A 2,500-nucleotide genomic window follows, 5' to 3' on the forward strand; every position below is an offset into this window, starting at 1 on the left:
TTTTTTAACTTCGCAGAAATAAAGATCAGCAAACAGTCCATCTATTTACTGAATGAAGATGTCCGTGTATAAAAATCCTCTACGCGTTTCCTTTCATCAGTAGGCCTATCTTATCTACGGAACAAAAACGAAAGCAAATGATCCTTAATCCTGCCACAGACACACTTCACGCGGTCAGGAGGACCTCATCTCTGACGTCGGTCTCACTCCTCTGCCGTCAGCATCGCCATGCAAAAAAAAAATCGGGAAGTAGGAAAATAACCGCACGGTGTAAAATTCCCCTAACCGACCTGATAACCTGCTTGGGTCGCGGTGACCTGATATATATATAACTTATGTCGACCTGGCTTGTTCGTCTCAGTCCACGCCTCGGTTCGGATAGGAAAGCAATTCGTCCGCCGTTGTGATCGTCGGAGAAAAGAATATTTTGCATAGAAACTGAAAGCAAGAAGAGAAAGTACAAGAACCAGTTGACAGCGCGAGAGATTTTCCGTTTTTTTTCATCGGAATCACTATTCCACTCTTCCTTTCGTCAACCGAATATACAATTATAATGGTAAGTATTTTGATTATCTCTTGACTTGTTTACCTATAATGTTACATTTCTTTTCGAAACAGACTTAACAGACACAGATGTTATTATGTGTCTATTGCATTCGAATGAGAGAGAAATAAACTTGCTCTATTTTTTCATTTTGTTATCATTTCTTATATCATTATTACGATAATATAATAATCCTCACATTAACATTATTGCAATGATCAATTTCTAATTCACAGCCTCACAGGACTGATAAACAAATAAAGACTATCATCAACAACAAAGACATTATGATGCATAGTCATAACCATAATTTGCAACAAGACAAACCACTTTTTGTGATACTCGCCTTCAATATATTACGAAAGCAGACTGGTTTTCGTCAACCCGAACAAACTCTTTCTTACTTCCTCAAATTGTATTTAAAAAAAAAATGTGTTCTTAGCTTGTAGTTTATACGGTCAATCATAATGAAAAATGATTCTTAAATTTTGCAGCTTTGTTGAAATTCTGTCTTAGATGGTACCAGTGGAAAAATTAATCAATCAATGTTTCTGTTCAGTGAGGTTATGGATTTATTAATATTATTAATACTATTATCATTATTATTATTATCATTATCATTATTATCATTATAATCATTATTATCATTATTATTATTGTTATCATTATTATCATTATTATTATAATTTTCAGTATCACCATTATCATTGATATTATTACCATTATTACTATTATCACTATCACTGTTATCATAATCATTGGTGTTATTAACATTATCATTATTACAACTTATTTTCATATTATTATCACTATCTTCATTTCAATTTTTATCTTTATAATTACTACTATTACCCTTATTGACATTACTGTTAGTAATGGCATTATCATTATCATTACCATTGTTATTCTTAACTGTTGCTATTATCAATGTTACCATATCATTGATACTGCTACTATTACTGTCTGAAAGGCTGATGTAAATCAAATTCAAAGTACTAGTAACTAATTTCCCAGTATTCACAATCTGTATAAAAAGTGACTTAAGCATATTTCTATTTGCGTCACACCCTATTACTAACTGCATCGACATCATTATCATAACATCAACACGATCACATTTTATGTACGATCTACTTGCTATTATTCATATTGCCAAGAATTAATATTTTTTTCCCTTCCTTTTTTTTTCAACAGAAGCTGTTCCTGTGCCTCCTGGTGGCGAGCTTATCCTCTCCCTGGTGCGATGCTCTCCCGCAAGATGTCTCTCTCCTCCCGATGCTCAACGGATTCCATTCGCCACAAATATTCCCTCTTCCGGCGAATCGGTGGGAAGGGAATCAGGGATTAACTGATTTGGGATATTCGCCAGCCAGTCAGGTTAACTATCCGCCAATCAACGGTTTTAACGAATTCGCGAAACTACCCAACGTGGACATCCTATCTCCGAATCTTCAGGAGAGAGAAATTTCGAATGAGGTCAATCCTGGAGTCAATCCTGGGTCACTGAATGCACACAATATCGAGAATGCAATCGAGGTTAACTCTCAAGACATTCCCAACACTTTCATGTTTGATGCACATCATCTACACAACGGTATTCCTGAAGCCACTTCCACAATTGTTCCAGACTTTCCTTTCCATAACACAAATTCCTTTCCAGTTCCCTTTGCCCCTGAATTCATAGATTTTCTGGGTTCAAGAGCACCACCGTTCCCATTCTCATATATTCCTGAATTCTCAGTTCCTGGCTCACCACCTTCCCTCGATATTCCTAATAACCCTGGATTCTCCTCCGTTGGAATCCCGGACTATCTTACCCAAAAGGAATCTATGTTCCCGAAGAGCAATATTCCAGAATTCCAGGTTCCAAATAGCCCTGAATTCCAGTTTGATACCGTTCGAAGGTTCCCTGGCCATAGCATCGATGAATTCCTTCCATCACCACCATCAAATATG

General features: G+C 36.4%; 1 protein-coding gene across 1 annotated transcript in view; it reads left to right on the forward strand.

The window, feature by feature from the left end:
- Positions 1–368: 368 nt before the first annotated feature.
- The window catches only part of LOC147467843 (uncharacterized), a 4,013-nt gene continuing 1,881 nt past the window's right edge, over positions 369–2,500 (forward strand). Inside the window, exons 1-2 of the mRNA XM_086530585.1 lie at positions 369–556; positions 1,739–2,500. The exon at positions 1,739–2,500 is cut by the window's right edge and continues 1,003 nt beyond it. Coding sequence (XP_086386711.1) covers positions 554–556; positions 1,739–2,500 — 765 coding nt within the window. The 5' untranslated portion in view covers positions 369–553. The remainder of the gene's footprint in view (positions 557–1,738) is intronic.

This window comes from Penaeus japonicus, unplaced genomic scaffold, assembly GCF_977035675.1.
Source record: "Penaeus japonicus unplaced genomic scaffold, GWHDUDI00000001_assembly GWHDUDI00000033, whole genome shotgun sequence".
NCBI classification, from domain to species: domain Eukaryota; kingdom Metazoa; phylum Arthropoda; class Malacostraca; order Decapoda; family Penaeidae; genus Penaeus; species Penaeus japonicus.